Raw genomic sequence first — 26,762 nt, forward strand, 5'->3', positions numbered from 1 at the left:
TGTAATTTTAATTTATGGTAACTGCATGTTTATTATTGCTGCCGAAACTTCTTTGAAATAATTTGTAATGGAAATTTAAAAATTCCACTTCAACCTTGAAGTTTGTTATGTTTAATATTTTTGTAATCATCAATTTTAATAGTGATATGAAATACAAATTATAGTACCAATTGGTAGTGCAAAATTTTATGCTAACTCTTTCCTCAACCATCTGAAAATTGGATGAAAGGTAAAAAAAAAAATCTTTCATAAGTGACAACTATAAACCTTAGTCACCCTTTAGTAAGCAATGTAAATCAAGATAGAATTCATAAAGATTTGAATTTACAATATTGTAATTACACATTACTGGTATTATTCATTCCATTCAATGAAAAAAATTAGAAAAAGTAGCTATAAGAAGAACATATATATATATATATATATATATATATATATATATATATATATATATATATATATATATATATATATATATATAGTTATCTAATCATCCATTTTGGGCTTTGCATCTATGGGGAATTTTCTGTTTAATATATTATATGAGAGGATTTAATGATATTAGGTAGCAACTACCAATATATGCCTACAATTTGAATCCCCAAATTCATTTTCTCACCATAAAGTAGAACAAATGGCTAGTACAAGAATAGGTGGTGGGTTACTAGAAATGTATTCAATTAATAAGGAGTTACTTTTATTTTCATAATTTATATCTACTTTTTGCTCACAAATACTAAGGATCAATGTTTAACACTATGTTTATTAAACTCGTGCATTCTTAGTATGGCCTAGGAAGTATGTTCTCAAAGCTTATGAAATTTTCATAATTTTCATGCAAACAATTATTCACTTAAAATTTTAATATGTTTTATTATCCTAGAAGTTAGTTTAGATTACAAAGAAATATTCCACAATAATATTATCCATTGGGGTCAAGTCACTTCATCATATCTCACAGTAAAATTAGTACATACTTCCCTATAAACAAAAAATTCCTTGTGCTTTATGATCCCTAATGGGATGTTCAGTATTAGCTTATGTTCTAACTAACCTAACTTTTAGATGTTTTGTGGTAGCAAGGAGATGATGTGTTTTTTTCCTCTCTTAATATATTTCATTAGTACAATACTTCATTAATGTGTATTGATCATTCTTTAGTGATGTGCTCCATTGAGGTTTTTATGTTATTCCTAGGTCATACATTCACCATTATTGAGGATAGTAATATGATTAAAAAAATCAAGTAGAGCTTAAATTTTGTAAGCAACAAGTATAACACGTCATATTATGAAATTTAAGGATGAAATCACCCCTATAAATAATAATGTATGAAATCCATTTACATTACCTTTTCCCATTACCTTTGTCATGACTATACTTCCAACATCCATTTACCATAATGGACCCAGCCAGTCCAATCGACTGTCATGATCTTACCTTCGGTTGTGCTTACTCATGCACCCAGCTTCATCTAAATCTTACATTACCTTTCGGTTACAACACATCTCTCCTCGAGATCCATTAAATTTCCTCTTTACCCAAACAAATCGCAAGGCTCAAAACATAAAAGGCAAGACAAGAAACAAACAAGAAGAAAACCAATAACAACACGAATTCGAAAAAAGTGGCATGATCATCCACTAGACACAACAAAATTGCAAATCAACCGCGATAAAACAATAAAATACAAAATTCACAAGACTAAAAACAAACACCATGACTCAATCCACATGGCTCCTAAGGCAAGCTCAACCTCAATCTTCTTTAATATTTCATGGAAATTTGCTTTTCCATGCAATCCCCTACATCATACTGCCATTAACACATTACTTTTAGTGCAATCACAAACATAAAAATACACCAGATACCTCAGCTTGTTGTGCCAAGCATGTTACCTTATGACTGCACACATCCATTCCATCTCTCAAGGGACTCCAATTATCTTGACAAATCCATTTGTAACTAGAGACTAGCTAATATACCTATCAATTACATGTTCATGAATCTAGCAGGTATCCACATAACATCAAACAAAATCAAGGTTAACAAGGCTTCCTATATGTAAAGCACTCGTTCATTAGGAATTAGGGTTTCCAAACATAGCCAAACGAATTCTTACCCGATTCTTTTCTTTTACCTTTACCCTGTTGCAACTGAGTCTTACTATATACTGTCACGTCACCCAACTGTTAGTTATATAAACACATCAACTATTACCTCCTCACGCTAATACCAACCATGTTTCCTGCAACTGCTCACACATGTCAAAACACATGTTCCAAGTATCAATACAATCATAACTATGAATTTGAATTCAACTTTTACAAACAATCATGTCATAATCCATAGTCAACTCATAGTCATTAAACATAATTCTACAACTATCACCTACTACACTCAAGTACCTACCAACTGCCTCAACACATATATGTTAGTTCAATCAAGATTTGTTACAAATATCTCAAACCGTATTTACACAAATAGAATTGAAATAGAGGGCATTCAAAGCTAATGAATCTAGTTGGCAGTATCTTTGTGGATTGTTGATAACAAAGAAGAGCAATTAGAATTTGATAAAAACTCTTATTTGATGAGGTGGCATCCAAGTGACTGACTGTCTTTGAGATTTTTCCTCCCGAAATTTTGAACAATGGGGTACTGTAATCCGTTTGTATATCCCAAACCATAAGATATGTTAAAAATTGAGAGAGATTTTTTTTAATGATGATGTTGGAAGAAAAAACCACTTTCCGTTTTTTAAAATTCATTTCCACCTGCTCGGACACTGTATTTGGAAACACTGGCTAAAAACAGGAAAATCCAGGAAAATATGCTCACAAAGATTCATCTGAATTTCCAAAACTGTAACATCTTTTAGAAACATGAGAGAGGATTTTGTAAACGAGGATCTTATCATAAGAAACATCTTTTAATTTTTTAAAGTTCATTCTCAGTGGTTTCTAAACCATGTTTCAAATTATTGTTCTTTATAGGAGAAAACATAATTTAACTGACCATGAAACAAACATGTGACATGGAGGTGGGGGATGATGTGGAGGCACATGGTTGGTGGAGATGAACTGGAGTCCGCAAGGGTGATGTGGAGAATTGACGTGGAGGTGATTGGGGAAAATAGTCCAAGTGGCAGGCAGTGAGTGGTGCGAGAGTGACAACGACGTTAAATGTTTGTGGGAGGTGATATGCAGAATGGGTACATGGCAGAAAGGGAATGGAGATTTAGTGGAAGTGAAGGGTGACATTAGCGGGAAGGCGGGTTACGGCAGGAATGGTGGAAACCGCTTTCGGAGGGGGGTCAAAGCTGTTTGTGGTATTAAACAGGGGTGTCCGAAATCATGAGGGGAGGACACGTTGTGGCGGGGAAACTAGTTTTCGAACCCCCCCCCGGCCCCCCCTCCCCCACACTGTTAAAGAGAATCATAATAGGAGGAGGGGTCTGAAAATACGATGGATCCATCCGATGAAAAAGGTGATGTGATTGGAAGCTAGTAATATGTGAGTTATTTAACCACATACGGAAAATCTCCATTTGTCATTTTCAACTCTACACTAAAACAAAAGCCATAGTACTAATGCCTTATTAAAATTCGTTTAATCACATTTAAATGATGTGATTAATTTAATCTAATCATGCTTAATTATGCTCTAATGATGCATTTTGACTTGCAAGAATATTTCTTTATTTTTCTTAAGGTTTTGACATTTTTTTGGAAATAATTTACAACATGGAATATTATTTACAACATTTCAAACATAATAATGATCAGCTATAATCAAATGATCCTGTAAAAATTATACGACCCTAACAAGACATCACCAAAAAAAACCATCATCAGATTGGTCTCCATCCAAGCCTTCCAGGGCTTCGGGAGCATTTTTCCAACCAAGTCTTCCAAAACTATTAACTCAACCCACAACTTATAGAGGGCCTCCAAAGTGTTTGTCCAACCAAGAATTCTAGGACTAGTAACTCAAGCCACCAAGTGCTTCCGTAGCATTTTTCCAACTAGGGCTTCTAGGACTAGTAACTCAACCGAAGTTGTTACAGTGCTTCCACATCATTTGTTCAACCAAGGCTTATAGGACTAATAACTCAACCCAAGCTAAGGAAACATGAGAACCGAAAGAATCAAAACAATGAAAGTATATCGAAAATCACCATCCAGAAAATTACAAGGCTAGGCAATCCACTTTCAATCCAGGAAATCCTCCATGCCAGTGACAGATGACAATCAAGAAACCACATGCATAAGCCATGCATGCCCAAAACTAGTGAAGAAATCATACATGAAACTCGGTACATCCAAGAAAATCTGATGTAGTTGTTGATGTCGATGCCTTACTGCACTTTCCAGTCCTCCTTTTCCTTCTTACTCAAAGAATCCAAGTACGCCACACCCTCCGAGAGTGCTCCAAGAAAACTCTAAGCTTCCAAGAGTATGAGATAGATCCAAAACTGCCAAAGCAATCTAACCAGCAGACACACTAAGGATAGCCTAAACAGATGGTTCTGGTCGGGCACTGAATCGAAAGGGTTGGTTGTCTCTCTCGTCCACCGTTCCCAAGAGAAGAGGGGGTGTTTTTGACATGTTCTCCGTGACCGAATGCTAGTCAGCATCTTTGGTGCCTTACCTTTAGCTACTTTTCTTGGGACCTACCTCCTGAGTAGTTAGCTTAGGCGATACTTTCTAACTGATCCTTAGAAACCTTTTTATGTATAAGGCCTCTATTTTTTTCATTTTCCATTATTTTCATTCATTTTCCTCCTCTCATGCAACCTGTGACATTTCATCTCATTTTTCTCCTAATTTCCATTATTTTCCTTCATTTTCCTCCTCACATGCAACCTGTGACCTTTCAGCTACTTTTTCTCCTATTTTCCATTATTTTCCTCCTCACATGCAACGTGTGACCTTTCACCTCCTTTTTCTCCTAATTTCCATTATTTTCCTTCATTTTCCTCCTCACATACAACTCGTGAACTTTCACCTCCTTTTTCTCCTAATTTCCATTAGTTTCATAAATAAATGCACCAAAATACTTTTTTTCCTCTTTAATATATTTTTACAACTTAGAATGCATGTCCCATCACCTGTGGTATTTATATATTTTTACATGGAATTTTCACCAGGGTTGTTACATATTTCCTTGAAAACAAACCGTATAGTTTTTTTTTGTAATGAAAGTAAATGGTTTCGTTTTCCATATATTACACACCTAACCTATATGTCGTTAAAGGTCATGGCTTGAGTGCACCATTCCATAAGAAACTGTCAAACCTACGTCATTTATAACTTCCCTGGTATTTTGTACATTGTATCCTCTATTATATAATTTCAGGAAAACAACAATTTTTCAATGTTGAGCTGCAATTCAGTTTATCAAGCCCCTGGAGTGGCTGATTATAATTTCTTACTTTTGTTATTATCATGAAACATTACCTTATATACAAGAAAGAGAACATTTTGTCAATATGAAAGGTATCTTGAAACCCTGTAATGGTAAATAGGGGTAATGCTTCTTTTCAAATTTAGGTGGTTCCCAATATTTGGCTATAACTCATGTAAGAGTCTTACAATATTCTACTTTGTTTATTGTTTCACAGATTTATATATTAATATTTATTTACAACATTCAATTATTTCTAGGTATATTTATATATATGTTCCTTTTTTTCCTTATATTATTTATTCATATATTTTTTTCACTTCACTTTGCACATTTTCTTAAAAAAAAAGGCCCTGTATTTACAATTAAGCACTTAGGAATGGGTACATAAACTTTATTCTCAGGGAGATTTAGAGAAAAAAAATCATTCCAACATATTTACTTATGTAGTTTATGAAACTAAGTCTATCACGAAGCACACGATGGAGATAAGAAGCTCAAAACCAACAAGAATTAATTTTCCCACTAAGCAAATCTTCCCTCTAGCCATTCTCACATCCCACACAACTACCATGACAATGACAATGACCACACACACAATGGAGACACTTTTTAACATAAATAAAATTATTTTTCCTTTTCTTTTAGGAAGTCCAAATGGGACTTTGACTCATGACAATTTTCTTTTGACTTGAAAAATCATAGAAGCATGAAATGCATGTTTGTCTAATAAATAAGAATAATAAATTTTTCTTTTTCTTTTCTATTTTTTTATGTTGTTATGAATAAAATAATATAAATAATATAAACAATAAAAACACCAAATAATGATTGTATAACTAGTAATTAGTTAATGAAGAGGTATGTCCCTAAGGACATGACTTTCCATGACAAGGCACCTGCCTAGGATATATAAGTAAGCCATCACTCTCATTTGAAACATCATTCGCATTCATACATTTTAATATGTATTATTGTATCTTCAATGGAGATATACATATTCCAAGTTTTTTGGTGTTTTTAACCTGTTAAAATGAACTTTGCTCGTACCATTGAGACTCGCTCTGTGCAGCAGTGGAGCAACCAAAAGATCGAACAACTTTCATACCAATATCATGAAATATACAATAACATAACTACAATGATGGTTATGAAGATTGATATGAGTTACATTTTCCAACCATTGTAAGTGCATATAATAATAAGATAAAATAATTGACACTGACAATGGTGTAATGGAAAAGAGAAATCATTCCAATAACTTGCAAGTAGATCCTTCTAACTTCCAAAGTGACTCCACATTTCACTTAACTAAACAATTGTCAAAAGTGACTTAAGCCAATTCTAATTTATGACATAATGACTATGTTTTGTACTAACATGTACTTTATTGACTAAAGTACTTAATATTTATGACCATTAAACATAGTTCATCACATGAGATATTTGAATTATTAATAATTACGTATTACAACTTAAAGACAAACATTAAAAAATTGCAAGATATTAATTGCAATATATTAAATTCGAAACCATTTTGGTCCTGGTTACAAATTAATCTTAAAGGGTATTGTGATTCATCAATTATTGTTATTTTTGAATTATTAATAATTACGTATTACAACTTAAAGACAAACATTAAAAAATTGCAAGATATTAATTGCAATATGTGAAATTTGAAACCATTTGGTCCTGGTTACAACTTAATCTTAAAGGGTATTGTGATTCATCAATTATTGTTATTTTTGAATTGGTTTAAGGTTAAAAAGAAAAGTTCAAAATGAATTTGAAAGCATCTTATTTCTTATTTCATATGCTTGTTCGTCAAAATATAATCACAGCATGCTATATTGTTCTTTTTTGTCTTTGCTATAGATAAGATTTCCCAAAAGAATATCCTGATTCCTAAATGAAGGTTGTTTTAAAAGGCACACTTCAGAATACTAATACTGTAAGTTCTATTCTTTAGGATAATGTACCATAGGACTGTTCGTTGGGAAGAGGTATGTCCAACTTTCTCATCTTTTGTAAAAAAGAAGATCCAAAAATCAAACTAAACTTCTTCGACCTAACACGAGAAGAAAAATGAAAGTTAGTTTCAACAAAATCACTAATTCAAATGGAAAAGTAGCTTCTATAGCTTCTAGACTAATTTAAATATATAAATAATGCATAGTTTATGAAAAATATACAACGCCCTAAAACTCTATTATTAGCACTCCTATTTGAATAATATCCTTCTTTGGAGTCTATATGCTCATTTACAAAGAACGCATGTGTGTGAATCATAAAATTGACTTATGTTAATAAAGAAAAGGATTAATTGGTATCACAGGAGGTCCTCTACTTTTGCCTTCTTGTGTCCCTCACATGTATGTAAATCACACAATTAACTGATTTAGATAGAGAAAAGGATTCAATGATAACCATAGAAGGTCCTTTGCTACTATCTTTTCTTGTCATTTATTAATGAATTTAATAGATTCACGTACGCCAATAGGTAGCTCCTACCTATGAGCATCAATTTTTTTAGCATATGTGTGAATATTTTCATTTGATCTGTGTAGTTCAAATTAATGCAATACAAATACTCACTCAAACATCGAACCTTGTACTTCTTCTATGCAAGAGCATATACCTAACAAATTGGTCATGGAGTAATCCCCTCCTATCATCATCTATATGATTAACTTTTGGAATGCCCCTCAAACAATTAACTATTGGAAATCATGAAAAATATCATCATTATCATATGAACCAGAATTTGGCCCTCTAAAACTTTTGTAACATATCGTATGCCTACCCTTACAATGGTTCTTGATCCTGTCTTTACCCCTATCTCTGTCCAAATTAAGAGGAATCCTAACTTGGGTAATTGCCCTAAGGATTGATATGGCACTACTCTAATTGCCCTAAGGATTGATATGGCACTACTCTACCTCCAATGGTCTCAAATTGTTCCCCATCGATATTATCATTAGGAATTCAAAATTCAACTATGCCCCTTTATAAACAATTTTCAACTTCTGATCAATTATATTTGCTACAGGAGATTTTCTTGCTTTGTTGTATAATGTATTTATATAGCACAGTTTTTCAATGACACGGCAAGTGTTAATGGGGTTTTAAGTAGATAGTAAAGTGGGGGTGTTTCATATGCCCCACGACTGTTCAAAAACCCAAAGACATGTTTCACGGTTTACCCCTCATGGTTCCTCCTGCATGTGCAAGTGGATACTTTCATGTAGTTCAGGCCAGGTGCAAGTCCTGGGAGAATTTGACAAAACAGATACCTTCCCCACACTTTGCACCTTCTCAATTGAAGAGTTCTTTGAAGTGTTGTAACTTTGTAAGCAATCCACATTCCACTGCCTTACTCCAAGATTAGAAAAGGCATGCATGCCACACAATAATAATCAGAAGAATCTAATTAAAAAAATCAACACATGGCAATATAAGAAACTTTAAGAGACAGAGTGATTATGAATATGACTCTGTTTCTTTGATTTCGCAAGGAAGAAAGGAAGGAAAAAAATATTAATTCTAATGTTGTTGAGCTTTCTGGAAATAAATTGTGTACCAAACATCCAACACTTTGAGTCAACAATCCACCCATTGTCCCTGATAATGGGTGGAGTGTCCACTTGAAACATTGGACATTTCATAATATGGTACATAATTTATTTCCAGAAAGCTCAACAACATTATGACTAATTGTGGAAACCTACATTCTCAGAATTTAATTCTAATTAACTGCAATCCCTTCCAAAAATAACTAAACTCTAGACCATATATCGTAATGTATCTAAGCCATAATGAATTCATCAATCAAATCACCATGCACTGAATGCACACTCATTCCTATAATGTTTTGGACTTGGAAAACCATAAATTTACATGCCCAATATGTTTGAATCTGCTACAAACATAAAGTTTGACAAAAGGAACAACAAACTTTGACAACTTTACCCTAGGTGACCAATTCCTAAGGCACAAAAGGGCAAAGTAAGTTGTTCAAAGGAAATTTGGAATACCCTAGAAACCCTAACGAAAAACCAGCTTCAAGTGGTGATGCTCAGTCTTTGTTTTTGACAATTGCAGTGTTACAGTGCAATCCCATTGCTCTCTAGGCCGTTCAACCATTTACCTATGTTCCACCAAGTTTCAGGGACAGAAGAGCACAGAAGCGGGGAGACATACATGGGGGGCATGTGGAAGCACCTCCAAATTTTGAGGAAATTCAATGGAGTGAGGGGCTGTTGGGATTCTAGCATAGGGATCCTCATCTCTAAAAACATTAAAATAAAAATAGTGATGATAAAATACCAACAATAACAATTCATTCCATGCAAATTCATCATTGTGCAATGTAAATACTAAACAACAAACAATAAAATAGTAAGAAATTCAAATTTGTAAATGATATAAACATGATTCATATTCATATTTGGTAATGAAATACATTGATTCATAAACCATAAATAAAACATAAATAGTAAAATATTGATACATTGATTTAAATTCATAATTCTAGAATCTAATTAATACTGAGAAAAACAGTAAATCTGAAGTCTGAAATAGTAAATTGAAATTCTTAAACTCAAAAATTGTAAAAAGTGACAAGTCAAAGGCTTGGTCTAACGTCATTAATATCTAGAGTGAAGACTAGTTAAAACTTAAAATTAATAATGGATAATGAAAATTGAAAATAAATTGAGCATCAAGGAGTGAAAGCAAATAAAAGGTAAATAAAAGTGAAAGTGAGGTAGGATTTTTTTACATATTGTTTTTGCTTTTGTTTGTTTTTTCTTTTAAATTTTTTTCAGCTTTTAAGCCTTTATAGGCAAAAAAAATTGGGGGCTGCCTGAACTCTCCCTTTCATGGGAGAATGCCCAAAAGCACTGCTTTTATAGGGGGATGCCCAAAAGCACCCCTTTTCAGGGAGGGATGCCCAGAAATCCCCCTTCTGGGGAAACACATCTCCCACGTTAGGGAAACATTCCCCCCTATGTTTCCCCACATTTTCCAAAAAGGGGGACACGGAGAAGCATTTCACCAAGCACCCCTTGTCCGAGGAGTGCAGGAAACATCAATGGACCACCCCCAACCCTGGGGTGCAGGTCCCTGTAGAACACTGAAATTTACATAGACGGTCATTTTCGGCATCCTTTCCTCTCAGCTAAAAGACCCTTTTTAAGCCAATTTAAACGAAGATATAGGCAATGCTAGGGTAAAAGGAAGGCTAAGCATCCTTGTCCTTTCATTTCCCAGTCCCTAACATCCTTCTCTCTTACTTCATCTTTTCTCGTTCATTTTTTTCATTTTCTTACATATAAATTCTTAATGCTTGCATTGTCCTTTTTTTCAACCCTCAATCATTGACAATTGCTTGTGTGCTAAGTCTCATAAACCATTCATCTTTGTTGCAGATCCATTCCAGATGACACCTCCCCATTGAGAAGATTTTGGTCTCCAAAAACTTCTAGGAACCCAACAACTAGGATTTCTAGGCCAACCATTAATTGTTTAAGGGAGATCAATGGCTGTGAGGATAATGTCGTTATTCCATATCCAACTTGGTTTCTAATTTCAACCCCTTGAATTTAGCTGCTATTTTGTTCTCAAACCGTTGCCATTGTTTTATAAAACTGCATATGGTATATTTTGCATTCAGAACATGAATCAACCTCTCAACATTCCCTTTGAAGGATTTCATGTGGAAAATTCATTTTGGAAACAAATACCAAATTTCATTTCCATGGAGGATCTGTGATGGTGAATGTGTGGGCCATAAGTACGGTGTTTATGGATCACTCAGTGGGTTCAAGCTGAGCTTTTTTTCCATAATGGAGCCAAATGTGGATTTTCTACAACTTTGTGATTTAAATGTGCCTGTGTTGGGTGACATTTATGAGGGAACTGATTGCATGTTGGAAAGAATTCAACAACTTCTTTAAGAGCATGAATCTCTTTTATATGGCACCATAAAGGACAATCATTAATAGATGGAACAAATACAATACCCATCTGTATAGCCTATGCCTTAAATCCAAACTACTATGATGAGGTGTAATTTACTAAATTCGGGGGTAAGAGGAGGGCCCCTAACAAAGACAGTGAGGTGGCCAATGGTTTTAAAACAACAATTTCAAAGATTTGCTCTAATCCAATGGAGCTCTCACAACTAAAGAAACGATTTATTTCATTCATCACAAGAAGTGGTGCATTTGGAAATGTAAATGCACTATCTGATAGAGGAACCATGAAGCCTCTTGTATGGTGGGGATTTTATGGTGCCCAAACTCCAGACAAACCCTTGCATCTAGAGTTCTTACACAGGCTTGAAGCTCTTCAACAACAAAGAGAAACTTAGCTCTTATGGTTTTATCCATCCAATCAAAGAAACAAACTTCAATTAACAAAAGTAGAAGATCTTATGTGTTGAGAAATCTGTTAGGGCAGCTTATTGTTTCTTTATTAGATGATTTCTATGTTACTTTGACAATTTCTTTTGATTTATTATTGCTTCTTCTTTTAGATTGTTAGACAATTTCTTTTGATTTATTATTGCTTCTTCTTTTAGATTGTTAGATTCTTATCATCAAGGTTATTTCCAATACAATAAAGATCACAAAGACAAGAGTGAACACTAGAGATAGGCTCAAAGCCAGGGAAAAACCCCTCCAAGGGGAAAACCCAAAAGAACTTCTCTTCTTATAGAAACAATTTCAAAGGAGACTTCCAAGACCAAACAAGACCTCTAGTTCTCACCAAGATACAAGTCAGCCAACCAGGAAAACGAGTCTTCACTTCTGCAATTTTGGATCTGTGGTACCCCTTCTGCAATTTCGGACTGTGGTAACCCTACTACAATTTCGGACTGAGATGACCCTTCTGCAATTTCGGCTCTCCAAGATATCTCTGTTTCTTCGATCTGAGCAGATCTCTTACTGTTTTGGTTTAGGAGCAGATTCTTTGTCTTCGGTTCTTCTTTCTTCTTGTAATCGAACTGCAGATGTCATGTCTCCAATGATGAGTCCGATTTTCCTCCTTTAAATACTTGTTTCCACATGTAATGAGGCCAACTTGTACAACTTCTATAGGCCGACTTGAACAGTGGTCTTAAGGCCGACTTGATCTGGAGAACACACCTAGACACTTCAAAAAGATATTTTTTTCTTTGATACAAATGCCCAAATGGGTCTTGACAGAGACACTTTGACTTTGACTAAAAACCCTAGCGCACAAAATAGGTGCTTTGACCTAAGACCCAAATACTTTGAGCATGAAACCCATTCTTTAAATAAATAATTTTCTTCTACTAAAAAATTATTTTTCTTTTTTTGTACAAGTACAATAATAATTACATCATGCCATGAGCCAAATACAATTATGAAGACCGACACTAGTTACATTCTTCAACATTATGTACATCGGCATCCACTCAAATCTCTGCCTCATCTCTCAATTAAAGCCAGTGTATAACAAGGGTCCTTCAAAGCTATGGGATGTGAATCTCAAAGATGCAGGCACACATACCCCTAATTGCTTGATGGCTAACCGCTCATTCGCTAGCTCTTCCACAGATCATTTTCATGTTGGAGATTTAGATGCAGAATACATGCCTATGTTTGGCTTGGCTGTGGTAAGTTCTTCTGCCTGTCATTGATAGGCAGCCGCAGAAGTGGTATTCGTACTGCATCTTCTGCCCATGCTGCTTCATATCATCACGCTAGAGAATAAGCTGATGCTCCATTGGAGGATGTGGAGGACAATAACAATGTCACATTGGTCTATCACATACTAGATTGTCAAATTTCTGGTTTTTTAATTTGGACCCGTGGAACTTTCTAGATAAGCTAATTTTTTGTTAATTCGAAAAAATTTAGTCTCTATCATTGATATGTTGGCATCTTATGAATTTATGATATTTGAATTTCACTTTAATATTAATATATGGGCCCCGGTTGACTCATCTCAATGTCTAAAATGTTTGTATTTGTGAAATGAAAACTGAAATATGATTTATCATTTTAATGCTTGAGTTTCGTTGTTTCAAGTCATAAATTTCAAATTTTGCTTACGTAGGAAATCTGAAAATTCAACTTGATTTCAGTTCAGAAAATGGCATGGATTTATGATGTCATGATGTATGAATCAAAAATCTGAATCTTGATGTTACTAGTTTAGTATTTAGTTTTACTAGTTGATAACTTGATATGATTTAAATTTAGTTCATATTTATCATTTGAGATTTCATTTTTTTTAAATATAAAATAAAAAACACACATAGGGTTAGGGTTCGGATTCCCTGATACCACACTGGATTCTTCTGATGATTCAGATTGGACCCACGGTTTCTGTAAATTGGGTAAGAATTCTATCTAGTATAGCTCTTGCATGTTTAAAATTTTAATTCTCAAATATATGAACTTGTGAGATTTGAAAAGCATCTTTCACCTTGCGAGTTTTTTCTTTTATTCACTCCATTATTCCAAGGACAAGGCACCGGTCATCTCCAAAAAAACCATGTGATGTATAAGTGTTTTCAAGGAAAACTTAATAGAATAACGTTGCTGGTTTTCAAACTTAGTTGCAGATTTGGAGGGGTTACCTTATATCAGCCATAAAACATTGATTTAGGGTGTTTTCCTTGCATTTTTGGTCAACCTTGTTCCTTGTTCCACAACTTTATTGCAGAAACAAGATGAGGTTATTTCAGATTTTATGAAATTCTGAGTTGTTGTGATATAAATTATCATAACTATGAATTTAACTAGTCCTGATTTGACGAAGTGTGGATGTTTAAGTATTTTATTGCACATCAGCAAACTTCATTGCAGATATGAGGCAAACACTGAATATGTATGTAAACATTATATGCAATCTCCACTATATATAAACATTATATCTGCAAGCTTCATTGCAGATATGAGGAAAATACTTAATATATGTAAACATTATATGCTCAATGTTGTTTTTGGGGTTTGCACTAGTAATCTTCATGTTTTGTTGGTGGCCCATGGCACTTATGCCTTTCAGATCCCTTTGAAATTGTATGCACATATGGCATAAGCCCTTTGGACCCACAAGATCCATGCATGCAAAGCCACATGGATCATGCCTTTCTGAGACCACAAAGTGCATTCACAAAAGAGAATGTCAGGGCCATAGGTGAATACCTATATATGTGTGTGTGAGAGAGAGATTTTAAGGTCACGGCCAAGACAAACACCAAATACATATATGAGACCCCCTTGTTTGTGAGACAAGGGACCCACCTCTGCACAGTGATTTGACTGCTAAGGTTTACAGAGGTCTAGATAGTCTACCCCCTTAGGATTCGAACCTGTAACCTCTTAATAGGAAACACAAGCTCCTAACCATCCACACACACTCACACACACACACATATCTATATATATATATATTTCTGTGTCTGTGTGCATGCACACACCATATTATTGTTTCAACTGCTAATCTTATAAGCTTCCAGGTATATTCTACTAAGGAAATTCCAACTGCTATAATTTTGGGAATCTTGAATCCTCGTTGCCTATTTTTAAAGATAGCTGGAATTCTTGTCAATTAACTGGCCCTTCTTGAATATTCTACACTTATACATGAAAACAAGTTCTATAGGTTGTAACTAAGGTTGTTCGAAGAGAGATTTGATAGCAGCTCATGTACATGCATACAATCGACACAGTTCCCCATTACAAACCAGACAGTATTTCCATAGAAATTGGAACCAAAACATGAAAGTTAACCAGATAAACAGCGAACTAAATATTGACAGTTTGCCAACCTGTGGAAGATTCATTAGCTCTAAAACAGCTCTCTTTGGTGTCAGTTCATTGTCAATAATACGAGCAACTGCAGTTAGCACCGGAATCTTCACATGATATTTCTGTGCCAAAGCAATGACAGCTCCTGCTGTAGCTACACCCTCCGCAACCTGGAGAATACATAGATGATAAATACTCAAAAAAACATTCTGAAGTACAATTATAGGTGTCTGTATACAAGAATACAAAAGCGCCACAACAAAACAATCCTTCTCTTTTAATGACTCTCTTCATAAAACTGAATTGAAAATCACCTGATTCATGGATGCTAGAATGTCATCAAGTTTCTCCCCTGAGCCAAGTCTCACCCCAACAGTTCTATTTCTTGAAAGTTTAACAAAACATGTAAGCATGATGTCTCCAGTGCCTGACAGGCCAGTGAGTGTTGTTGCTTTTGCACCCATCTGCAGTCAGATACCAGATGGGATTAAAATAGTAATAATTAACTACACTTGCCACAGTTTACACTATGAAAATGAACAAGCTTGAAGCTACTATAACATTAGATGTTTTGTATATAGCAGTAACAAAAATTCTTGATAAGCAGTAAATAAAACCATCATATTTATTCATAATGCAAAGAAACAAGTTTAACATAATTAGTTAGGGGTGGGCCAAATTAAAATATTAACCTATGCACAGATTTGTGATTGTTAATTTTTATAAGTTATATGTGACAAATTGTCAGCTGTTATGATGATTTCAATCTGCAAGTACATAAATTATTCCTAGTAAGAGCTGTAGGCTGAATTGGTATACAACAAGATGTGGCTGCATCAGGGAAAACCATGCTGCTGGAAGTTGGATAAGGCACGCATATTTTTTCCAGCATGTGAAGGAAATATTTTAGAAATTGTTGGGATTTTTCTCATTGTGAGTCCTGTGATTCTGAAAATAAAAAAATAGAAGCTACCCCAGCTGAGCATCGTCCTAATCCTACAACTATAAACATGTAAAATTCTAACAATGTACTATTATTTATAGAACAGGGACAACGTTATTTTAGTTCCAAGCATTACAGTGGAAGTAGTATAGAAATGTGTAAGGATATATACAGAGGTACCGATACATCAGTGGTTTTCAAATTGGCAGGATGTCAGGATTCAACGGAATTAAACTTCAAAGAATGAAAAAATTTCATATAAAATCTCATATAATCAAATTAATAACAAAAAGATGATGAAAGATGAAATTCATAAGTCAAACCTCAAAACTTCTATGATAAACATATGAACAGTCTCTATTGTCACATATAACTATAGAGGAAAAAATGTATAAGCATCAACAATAAACTAAACCTCCATGTCATCTACAAGCAATTCTTCATTATCATCCATTTCAATATCATTAACATCTTCATGCCTGTGAGACAAATTTCATAATGATAGAACTTCCCACGGCCAAAAGCGAGTGCAAATGCAGAAACAGCCTAGAAGGCTAAATCTTTCTTTCAGATTCAAAGAACCTGACCCTTGTTTTAAGAATCCTACCAGTTAGTAATTTATTGAGTTTCTTCAATGTATCATTAATTAATTCAGATAGAACTATATAAAACTTGAAAGGAATTTTAAATTTAAATATTAAAATATAAATACTAAAAAAAATTCAAAATAACCAAATAAGAAAGGGACATCTTGACCACCAAAGATGTCCATAAGGTATTTTGACAATTGAATGTTGGCTAGGATTATGTTGCATAGTTTCATTTTTCCAGGCTTCAATGTCATTAGCAGTTACCATTGAGGGGAAACCATTACTAAATGGGAGTCAGTGTTGTATAAAAAACTCAGAAATGATATGAACATATATATTTTATTAATTAAGTGTATGATGGTTGTTTACAGTGAGGGTCCCTGGCTTATATACTGCCATGGGCACCCTTATGGGAAAGGGCATGATCTTATGATCGTGCCCTTTCATCTTAATTAACCTAAAATTAAATATTTTTTACATAACATTGCCTTCCTCTCGAAAGAATGCTTTGTCCTCAAAGCATACGTAACGACGGATGTTGTTGACAAAAAGATTCATTCTCCCAAGAAGCTTCTTCTTCGGGTAAGTCCTTCCACTTGATCGGGTATTCCTTGATTGTACGATGTCGAAGCTTTATTTCTCTAGTAGATAAAATACCTTCTGGTTCTAGAATGACCCTTCCCTCATCATCCAGGGATGGAAGTGTTGTTTGCGCTGATTGATGGTCGCCTAGTGCCCTTTTAAGGCAAGAGACATGGAAGACGTGAACACGACTTTTCTCTGGAAAGCTTAAACCATACACAACTTGGCTGATCTTTTTGTTGATCTGATAAGGTCCATAGAACTTTGGTGCCAATTTATTTTTTCCTTTTTGTTTTAAGGACAATTGTTTGTATGGTTGGAGATTGACAAACACCATTCTCCGACTTCAAACTCTCTTTCGGTTCTCTTTTGGTCTGCTTGTTGCTTCATACAATTCCTCGCATTATTCAAGTTTTCTTTTAATATTTGGACGATTTTTTGGGTTTCTTCTAGTTGATCTTTAACAGCAGGTAGATTTGTCTGGACAACAGCTAGATCCTTCCATTTTGGGGGTTCATATCCATACAAAGCTTGAAATGGCGTCATTTTTGCTGACGTGTGATAAGTAGAATTATACCACCACTCAACGAGATGTAATCATTCAACCCACTTGTTTTGTTTTTCTGTAGCGTAGCAACGTAGGTAGGCCTCCAAACATTTATTGACAACCTTTGTTTGTCCATCTGTTTGAGGATGATAAGGGTAACTCATATTTAGGTAGGTTCCTATGTGGTTGAACAACTCCTTCCAGAAATTACCCTTGAATTTGGCATCTCTATCACTCACAATGACTTTCAGAAAACCGTGTAACTTATATATGTTTTTGCAAAATATTTCAGCGATTTCTTTCTTTGAATATGATTTCTTTATTGCCATAAAGTGAGCATATTTGGTGAGTCTGTCGACCACTACGAAAATCTTGTCCTTGCCTTCAGATACTGGTAATCCTTCGATAAAGTCCATCGAAATTTCTTCCCATTTCTGATTTGGAATGTTTAAAGGGTGAAGTAATCCCGGCATCTTAATATTTTCACTTTTATTCCTTTGACATGTGTCACACTCTGCTACATACTTCTGAATATCGTGACTCATTCCTTTCCAAAAGAAGGATTGACGTGCATTGTAGTAAGTCTTAAAGAATCCTACATGTCCAGCTGACGGTGAGTCATGTGACTCCTTGATTATCTTAAATTTAAACTTGGAATTTGCATTTAGATAGATTCTTCCCTTATACCATAGAATATCATTCTTCCACTCAAATTTTGAGTTGTTGGGAAGGTTATTGATTATTGTCGTTATTTTTGGATCCTTGGCATACTCACTTCGAATTTTGTTAAGCCATTCAAGAACAACAACCGAGATTGCAAGTAGTGTTGGTTCTTCATCTTTCCTAGATAAGGCATCTGCTACTACATTGTCTTTTCCTCTTTTATGTAGTATTTCCATGTCAAAGGCGACAATTTTTTCAATCCATTTTTGTTGTTCTTCGGAAAGTGTTTTTTGTTGAAGGAGGTGTTGGAGACTATTATGGTTTGTTCTAATGGAAAACTTACTTCTCAAAAGATATTGCCTCCACTTAGCTAGTGAGTGCATAATAGCGAGCATTTCTTTGTTGTATGTGGACTTGAGGCGTTCTCTTTTATTGAGCTTCCTACTTTCAAAAGCTATTGGATGCCCTTCTTGCATTAATACTGCAGCTATACCGAATCCGGAAGCATCACACTCAATGATAAATGGTTTAGAAAAATCTGGTGTTGCCAATATGGGGGCATTAGACATAACTTCCTTTAATTTTTCAAAACACTTTCCTGCTCCCTCATCCCATAGAAATAAATTCTTCTTTAAAAGGTTTGTCAGAGGAACAGTTATATGTGCATAGTTTTTAATAAACCTTCGGTAGTATCCAGTCAAACCTAAGAACCCTCTTAGCTTGGATACATTAACAGGTTTGGTCCATTCTTTTATAGCTTTGATTTTATTAGGGTCCACCTTTATGCCTTCATGGGATATAATGTGTCCAAGGTATTCTACTTCTTCCTTTCCGAAGGTGCATTTGGATTTTTTTGCATAAAATTGATGCTCTTTTAGTAGTGTAAGAACTTTATCCAGATGTTGTAAGTGCTCTTTCCAAGTTTTACTGTAAATTAAAATATCGTCAAAGAATACTAATACAAACTTCCTAAGATGTGGACGAAATAATTCGTTCATAGTTGCTTGAAATGTTGTTGGTGCATTGGTTAACCCAAACGACATTACTTTAAATTCATAGTTACCTTCGTGTGTTCGGAATGTCGTCTTTCGTATGTCTTCCAATCTGATCCTGATTTGACAGTAGCCTAATCTTAAGTCCAATTTTGAGAAGTATTTTGCGCCATGTAGCTCATCCAACATTTCGTTGATAAATGGAATTGGGAACTTGTTTTTAATTGTTATTTTGTTCAATCCTCTATAATCAATGCATAGCCTGAATGAACCATCCTTCTTCCTTACCAATACCACTAGAGCAGCATACGGACTTTTACTTTTCGAGATGATCCCACACTTTAAAAGGTCTTGGATTAATTTCTCAATTTCCGTCTTTTGGTGATGTGGATATCGGTATGGCTTGATGTTGATGGGGTTTGACCCTACTTTGACTTCTATTGTATGCTCAATTTCCCTGTTAGGAGGCATTTTCATAGGTAGGTCTTGAAATACTTTTTCATGCTTCTGAATTAGATCTTGTATCTCTGGTGACTCTTCGCTGGTCATATTTGCAGCTAACATTTCCAATTGGTGACATTGTACTACATAAGCGGGTGCTCCTTTTCGAATCATCTTCATCATCTGAGATGATGATACAATTTGATTCTCTGGTGCTTGGAATCTGTGTAATTTGTACTTCTGACCTCCCCATTTGAATTTTATGAATTGTACTTGATGGTTGGTGGCATAAGTACCTAAAGTTCATAGCCATTGGATAACTAAGACTACCTACTCCTCCTAATGGTACTGTGAAGACCGAAGACTCTAAATTAAAGTCTTGAATCTGCAATTTGACTTTATGGCATTTCCCTACCTTTTCAATCTTCTTACCATCAACTACCATCACCTTCATGTTTGGTAAGGGAAATGAAAAGATGTTGAGTCTCTTTGCCAAGGTCGCATCTAGAAAATTATGTGTGCTACGAGAATCAATGAGAACCACTACCTTGTTCTTCTTTATATGTCCTTTCAACTTTAAAGTCTGAGGTTGTGATATACCTGTCATAGTTGATAGTGACACTTGTGGAATACTTCCGTCATCTAATTCTGGTGAGAATTATGGGGCACCTTCGGTATCTTCTATATCAGATTCTTCACTGTTTGAATCATTAGTTGCTTCACAATTATATAGGTTCTTTGATTCTTTTCCCTTAGCACACCTATGTTTGGGGTCCCACTTCTCACCACAGCGTTTGCATTTGCCTACTTTTATCCTTTGTATTTCCACATTAGATTTTTCATCTTCACGACGTTGTGGTGGAACATATCTTGTATTGTTTGAGTCCATAGACTGGGGTACTCTTCATCTTGAATATGATTTTTCCGATTTTGACCAAAATATTTGTTCAAATTTCTTTTCAGCAGTTTTTTCTTTTCGTCTTGCTACTTTTATTGATGTAATGTCATGCATCTCAAGTTCTACTTGTAAATGGGTTTTAAGTTTGGAGATGTATGATTAAATTAGACGAGACTCTGATAACCCAAGTACTCGTGTTAATAAGGTCTCCCATTCTTGAGTGTATTCGTCCACACTTCCTTTTTGTCATAATTTGATGAGTGTTGAAAAGAACTCTTCTTCCTTTACACCTTGGAATCTTTTAAAGAATGCATCCTTAAATTTTCTCCAACTAATGGTGTGTGTCGTCTTTTTCCACCACATATACCAATTATATGCTTCCCCTTCCATTTTCATGGATGCGTCCCTGAGCTTTTTGTCATCAGCATTGATGTCATATATCTCAAAGTATTCTTCTGCTTTATTTATCCATGCAACATTGTTTTTTTCGTTTCCATCAAATTCAGGCATCTCGACTTTTGCCCTTCGTTGGTATGTCGCTAATGGTTGAGCAAAAAAGGGGTGTTGATTGGTAAAGGTATCCCGGAGTTGCTTATTTGTAAGAGTCACGTTACTAATTTCTTGGTGGGGTGTCGCTGATTTTTTTGGAGATTCAGCTTAATGGGAATCTGTTGATTTTGTTGAGTTTGATGAATGGTGCTCTTGATTTTCTTCATCTTCTTGGAGTAGTTGTCGGGTGTAATATCCTGCTTTCTACACAAGAGATTCAGCATTGCCAAGGTCTATTTTTGGTTCAATTTGGATTGGCTCTTATTCTGATCCATCTATTGTTCTATTCGATTTGTCGTATCCTGAAGCCTATGATGGTTGTTTACAGTGAGGGTCCTTGGCTTATATACTGCCATGGGCACCCTTATGGGAAAGGGCATGATCTTATGATCGTGCCCTTTCGTCTTAATTAACCTAAAATTAAATATTTTTTACATAACAGTCAGCACCAAGGATTAATCGAACATTTAGCAGTTGCACCCTCAGTGCAGACACTCACCTTTGTCCACAAAGGTGATACATGTATATGCCAATATATCCATTACGGGATAGAACTTAGAAAAAAAGGCATATACAAACAACGATGGCATCCTCCTAGGGGATATGTTAAGTATATTTTTACTAGGCATCTAAAGGTAACCCAGACCCAACAGGGGCAGGAGTTGTATGTTGAAATTTCTAAGTCTGACACATTAGAAATCCCTACTGCATTATCTGGTTTATTATCTCCTACTTGTTCTTTCCATTAACAAGTTATTTATAGATATAAATACCGAAATAAACACAAATGCAGCCTTAACACATATACAGATCAGCAACTGAAATAACTGAGGCAATCACATAAGGGACACCGTTATTTTTGGACAAACGTCCCCGGAAAAACCCAATGCGGGAAAACTGGTGCAGTAGATATGAGGGTTTTATTATTATGCAGTTTCTGAATACAACTAGGGTGCCAGAAATGGCTCGCCCTTTAGACAATTTCCATGGCAGAAGTACCTCTCCTCGGAGACAGATATTTTGTCTGATCAGCAACCGATGATTGATCCCACAGCAACTTCAACAGTTCCTTAGCTGGACAGCGAAAGCTGATCCAAGCTTCTCTCTAGAACTGCGTCACCCTCCAGGGACTTCGCCACCCTTTTTTGCTCTATGTCTGCCTCTCAGCTCCCAGTCTGCCCCACGAAAATCCCTTAACGCTGCCTCTTTAGCCCAACGTCAGCGCTGCTAGCCTTTGTGCAGCCTCTACTGCCTCTGCGTCAGCCTCTTGGCCTTCTACGTCAACCTCTTGGCCTTCTGCGTCAACCTCTTGGCCCTCGACGTCTTTTGTGTTGGTCCACTCAGCCTCTAAGTCAGTCTTGGCTGACTTTGCGTAAGCCTTCCAAGGCTCTGTGTTGTTTCTCCACACTTTCTTTGCCTCTCTGATATGTATTCTCAGCCTTCTCCCGAACTGCCTCTCACTACAACAGATCACTAACTCGATTTCTCAGCAACCCTTGCCCCAGAAAATCAAATTCGTGATCAACTTGATGTATCTCCAACTAACCCTCAAGCCTCCTCTTATACTTTTCCTATTGACGATTCAACAGCCAAGATTAAGTCCTTAATCAACAGCTTAGATTAGATTTGGCTTGATCCTAATTATTTAGAACTTTCTCACCCATATTATATTAATACACATTAATATTTTAATTTTCCTAAGTTTAGACTTAGGAACCCCATTAAAAATATTAATTATTTTAATATCTCTCCATCCGGTTGGAATTTCCCCAAATTATTTTTGGGTCTTGGAGATCTTATGTGCCTTAGCCTCTCCACCAATTTTCATGGCTAGAGCACATCTAATGCTACTACAAATCAACACTCCCTCTTAGCAAGGAATGTGCTCTAGTAATGCTCCATCACTGAGACATCACATTGATCCTTCGCACTGGTACTTGTGTTGATGCTTGGCCTGCTGCCTCACATCTTTTGCACTGTTGCTCCCTATATTGCTGCCCATGACACTACCACTGCCACTGCTACATTTGTACTGCAACTCCCTCTCAATATGCTGCCCATGTTGCCACTAGCGTTGTTAAGTTGCTAACTGTTGTACTGCAACTCAGACACCAAGAAGTAGGTAACTGACTTTCCCAAAAACTGACATCCCAGTCAGTCTGGAAGCCTCATGATGTTGAAACTGCCTCTATTGAAACTGCCTCTGTTGCTAACCCGTGCTCCCTCTACTGCCACTTCGCTACTACAAACACCTTTGTGCCTCTCACACAACTGCAACCTCTGTTGCGCTGCTACAGACTTCTACACTCTAGCCTTACCTTACTGCGCCATCACACTTTGCTCCACCTGACATCTGTCATCATGCTACTATCGTTAAGGGCTCTCGTAGCCAAATGTGATCAAAGAGTTTGGGCACCTAAAGGATCTTGGCCCTAGTATGTAGTCCTCTTGACTACAATTCGATGTCACCCCACCTCTTCTCTAGAGGTGCATGAGCACTCATGGCACAATCGTCATCAGTCTCGACCTCTTTCTTCGCCTTAGCTGGAGCTGCCTTCGAATCAGAAGCCTCTCCCTTGTTTTTCTTCCTGGGACACTGGGATGCATAATGTCCCAGCTCCCCACAATGGAAGTGCTTAACCTTGGAGATGTCCTTCTTCCTCTTCCATTGTTGTCCCGCAGATGCTAGAGCCGCATCCATCTCCTCTTTATTGAGACGACCTCCCTTGCCACTACTCCCCGCCTTGGTCATCCTCCTGATCTCTTCCTGGCAAAGAGCTGCCCACATCTCCTCCCAACCGAAAAGAGTAGCCCTACCCAAAATACTTTGGACAAATGTCTCCCATTCCTCGAAGACTACATTCAGGGCAGTTCTCACCATAAATTTTGGATCTGGTGTAGACCCCACAGAAGTAAGCTAGTCGCAAATCTCCTGTAGCTTGAGAAGGAATGGATCTATCTGCTCTCTCTTCTGCATCTGATATGACCCAGTTGATTCTCCAATAGCATCTCTTCTGCTGCATGGAAGAGCCCTGGTATAAGGTGGTCAAGGTGTCCCACATCTCCTTTGTTGTGTTCTTCTCAGCAATATGTGGTATGACATGATCCTTGACCCCGTCTAGGATCATGCACTTCGCCCTTGCCATTGCATCCTCATACTTCTCGTTCTCAGTTGAGTCAACTGGGATAGCCATGTTTTTCAAGGCAAAGCCCTTGATGCGATGTTGATCCAGGACTGCCAGGATCCTGGCCTTCCAGATGACAAAGTTGGAAGCCCCGTCCAACCTGTCCTGATCCCTTAGTTCGTTCACTAACATTTCAACTCCTCTTCTGGACTCCCTCTGAGTCTCGACTTCCCTCTTGGAAATCTCCCTCTAAATCCTGATTTCCCTTCTGGAAATCCTCTGGCCAACTGTCGAACCACTCCTCTCCAATCCTCCTTGCAACTGCAACTCGAATCTAAATTCCTTGGCTAGAAATTCATTGAGGTAGTGACTCCCTCTACCTTGGTCCTGCCTCCTTAGAAATTATTCTGCTTTGACAAAAATAGCATCCCACCAGCTCCGCAAATCACAATCTGCCCACAGCTCCCCAAGCCCTGGCAATTGAAGAAACTGAGCCTTTCAGGTTCTGCGCAATCCCGGCAAAGGCTGAATCTGCTCCTCCTGGCCACAGCGTCAATCCTTCATGGCTGAGAAAGATAACTGAGCACTACGTAAGTCTGGTCTGCCCCTCTTTGCCTCTGCATTGACCCTCCTCTTCACTCGAAATGATGACGCAGGCTCTGTGTCACTTCCTCTCTTGCTGCTTCAGCTCTGGAATGACACTGTCTCTCGGGACAGCTGCTACTACTGCAAATTTCATATTTCTGTTGGTGTCTTCAATCCTCCTGTGATCTGCAATCCTCTGATACCTTGTTGAAATTTCTAAGTCTGACACATTAGAAATCCCCGCTGCATTATCTGGTTTGTTATCTCCTACTATTTCTTTCCATTAACAAGTTATTTATAAATATAAATACCGAAATAAACACAAATGCAGCCTTAACACATACAGAGATCAGCAACTGAAATAACTGAGACAATCAAATAAGGGACACCATTATTTTGGACAAACGTCCTCGGGAAAACCCAATGCAAGAAAGCCGGTGCAGCAGATATGAGGGTTTTATTATTATGAAGTTTCTGAATACAACTAGGGTACCAGAAATGGCTCACCCTTCAAATAATTTCCTTGGCAGAAGTACCTCTCCTCGGAGACAGTTATTCTGGCTTATCAGCAACCAGATGATTGATCCCACAGCAACTTCAACAGTTCCCTAGCTGGACAGCAAAAGCTGATCCAAGCTTCTATCTGGAACTACGTCACCCTTTTCTACTTTGCGTCTGCCTCTCAGCTCCCAGTCTGCCCCACAAAATTCCCTCAACACTACCTCTTCAGCCCAACGTCAACTCTGCTAGCCTCTGCGCAGCCTCTACTGCCTCTGCGTCAACCTCTTGGCCTTCTGCGTCAGCCTCTTGGCCCTGTACGCCTTCTGCGCTAGCCCACTCAGCCTCTGTGCCAGTCCTGGTTGCATCTACGTCAGCGTTCCAAGGCTCTGCTCTGTTTCTCTGGCACTTTCTCTGCCTCTCTGATATGTATTCTCAGCCTTTTTTCAAACTGCCCCTCGCTGCAACAGATCACTAACTCGATTTCTCAGCAAACCCTACCCTAGAAAATTGAATTCTTGATCAACTTGGTGTATCTCCAACTGACCCTCTAGCCTCCTCTTATACTTTTCCTATTGATGATTCAATGGTCGAGATTAAGTCCCTAATCAACGGCTAAGATTAGATTTGGCTTGATCCTCGTTATTTAGAACTTTCTCACCCATATTATATTAATATGCATTAATATTTTAATTTTCCTAAGTTTAGACATAGGAATCCCATTAAAAATATTAATTATTTTAATATCTCACCATCCGGGTGGAATTTCCCCAAATGATGTCTGGGTCTTGGAGATCTTATGTGCCTTAGCCTCTCCACTAATTTTCATGGCTAGAGCACATCCGATGCTACCACAAATCAACATTGTACTTACAGAACATGAAGGTAATATGATCTGCACCATCTTCCAATAACTAGCTCAAAAAACCAATGACCAAGTGGAATTGGCAACGTTGATATGAGTGACCAGAGAAGGCTTAAGAATTGGATACAAGCATATCATTTTTTAGGGCAATACATACATTTATTTTATGATACTTAACCATTAACCACTAACATTTCCATATGAAGTACCTGTTACCCATCCACATACATGGGTGACCCTAGGAGAAATTTTTATCCTATGATGCAGCTTGCTAACCAGCAACCTCT

General features: G+C 36.6%; 1 protein-coding gene across 1 annotated transcript; it reads right to left on the bottom strand.

The window, feature by feature from the left end:
* Positions 1-7,190: 7,190 nt before the first annotated feature.
* Positions 7,191-25,266, bottom strand: LOC149158458 (glycerol-3-phosphate dehydrogenase [NAD(+)] 2, chloroplastic-like). Its single transcript, XM_089433988.1, has 6 exons — positions 25,196-25,266; positions 24,977-25,093; positions 16,556-16,619; positions 15,512-15,661; positions 15,218-15,367; positions 7,191-7,477 (listed from the first exon to the last, which is right to left on the bottom strand). Exons 1-6 carry the CDS (start codon positions 25,264-25,266, stop codon positions 7,463-7,465), a joined length of 567 nt encoding a protein of 188 aa, XP_089290114.1. The 3' UTR covers positions 7,191-7,462.
* Positions 25,267-26,762: the final 1,496 nt, after the last annotated feature.

This window comes from Pinus tabuliformis, chromosome 5_2 (assembly GCF_031772625.1).
Source record: "Pinus tabuliformis cultivar Carrire ecotype Pingquan chromosome 5_2, CPIR1, whole genome shotgun sequence".
In the NCBI taxonomy this organism is placed as follows: domain Eukaryota; kingdom Viridiplantae; phylum Streptophyta; class Pinopsida; order Pinales; family Pinaceae; genus Pinus; species Pinus tabuliformis.

Bases quoted from the DNA above. Each gene is read 5' to 3' on its own strand.
- LOC149158458 (XM_089433988.1), bottom strand. From the start codon at position 25,266: ATGAAATTTGCAGTAGTAGCAGCTGTCCCGAGAGACAGTGTCATTCCA. The intron at 25,094-25,195 runs GTGACACAGAGC...TATCTTTCTCAG, and splicing joins CTGAAGCAGCAAGAGAGGAA to CCATGAAGGATTGACGCTGT. The intron at 16,620-24,976 runs GTGATTTGCGGA...TTTGTCTCACAG, and splicing joins TGGGGAGCTGTGGGCAGATT to GCATGAAGATGTTAATGATA.